General features: G+C 58.4%; 1 protein-coding gene across 1 annotated transcript in view; it reads left to right on the forward strand.

The window, feature by feature from the left end:
- Positions 1–1,044: 1,044 nt before the first annotated feature.
- LOC104405315 (E3 ubiquitin-protein ligase TRIM39-like) overlaps positions 1,045–1,209 on the forward strand; it is a gene marked incomplete at its 3' end in the record, with an annotated part of 3,569 nt that continues 3,404 nt past the window's right edge. Inside the window, exon 1 of the mRNA XM_010013988.1 lies at positions 1,045–1,204. Coding sequence (XP_010012290.1) covers positions 1,099–1,204 — 106 coding nt within the window. The remainder of the gene's footprint in view (positions 1,205–1,209) is intronic.

Raw genomic sequence — 1,209 nt, forward strand, 5'->3', positions numbered from 1 at the left:
CCGCTCCCTCTTGAGCCCACCCTTGCTGACAGTCCCCGCTGATACACGCAGCCAACTAGGGCTGGGTTGGGGGTCACTAGTTTAAACCTGCCTCCGGGTGGCTTTGAGGCGATGCTGCTGCTGCAGGAAGAGGAGCAGGGGCCAAAACAACGTCCTCAGTGCCAAGGTCAGACACAAGCGGGGGGATCCATCCCGACACCGGCATCTCTGCGCATCCCATTCATCCACATCAACCCTTCACTCCAGGTTGAGCAACAAGAGAAGGCTCGAGCATGAGGGCGAGACCCAGGTTTCGGTGTGAGTGTTCGCGCGCACCCGAACATCACGGCCCAGCATCAGCTCCCAGCGGATGTGCTGTTCACTGGTGCTCTCAGACGTGTCACCTCAGCACCCGGCCTCTGCACCGCGCAGACAAGCCCTGTCTCGTTGCTACAGCTTTGCAGGGGAAGCAGGATGCCCAAAAAGCACCTTCACATTAGCTCTGCGAAGAGGGTGCGTGCTCAGCGGCTGCTCAGCTCCGGGCTCAGCCCTGAACCACGAGCGAGGCAGCAGCATCCTGCTCAAAAAGAGAACTGAAAGCAGCACTAAGTGGTTATAGCTGCAAGTGCACACAGAGAGGAGGTGCTGGCAGTGGTAAGGAGCGAAGGGGGGACATGACAGTGGAGGATGCGCCTCAGTGGTTTAACTCCGAGAAGGGAGACTGATTCTTTAGGGGCTCCTTACGCTCTATTCCTTAATTCGTGGTTCTTTACACTCTATTCCCATGGGATACCCTCCAACTGATAAATTAAAAGGGGGGTTGTAAATGAGCAGTGAAATCAGGCTGGTTTCTGGTGCAGGAGGGTCAGGGCAGGGTTCTGTTTGCCTGGGTCTCTTGTGGTGACATAGAAGCTGCAGGTGGAGCTCCGACAACCCAGGAAATGATGTTTGCTCTCCATTGAACCTCTTTTCCCCCGGGGGAAGGGGGGTTCTCCCGGAGAAGACCCGTTGCCCCTCAGCACTGCAACTGCTCCTCTGCTCGCATTCACCTCCCCTGGGGCCAGAGGCACCGACGGGGCAGGAAGCGAAAGCTGCCCCATCATCCCCACCAGCGAGCCCATGGCTGCAGCCAGCCCTGCCCAGAGCTTCCGCGATGAAGCCTCCTGCTCCATCTGCCGGGGCCTCTTCCAGGACCCCGTCTACATCCCTTGTGGACACAACTTCTGCCGG

The sequence above is a fragment of the Nestor notabilis genome, unplaced genomic scaffold (genome assembly GCF_000696875.1).
Source record: "Nestor notabilis isolate BGI_N333 unplaced genomic scaffold, ASM69687v1 scaffold25234, whole genome shotgun sequence".
In the NCBI taxonomy this organism is placed as follows: Eukaryota; Metazoa; Chordata; class Aves; order Psittaciformes; family Psittacidae; genus Nestor; species Nestor notabilis.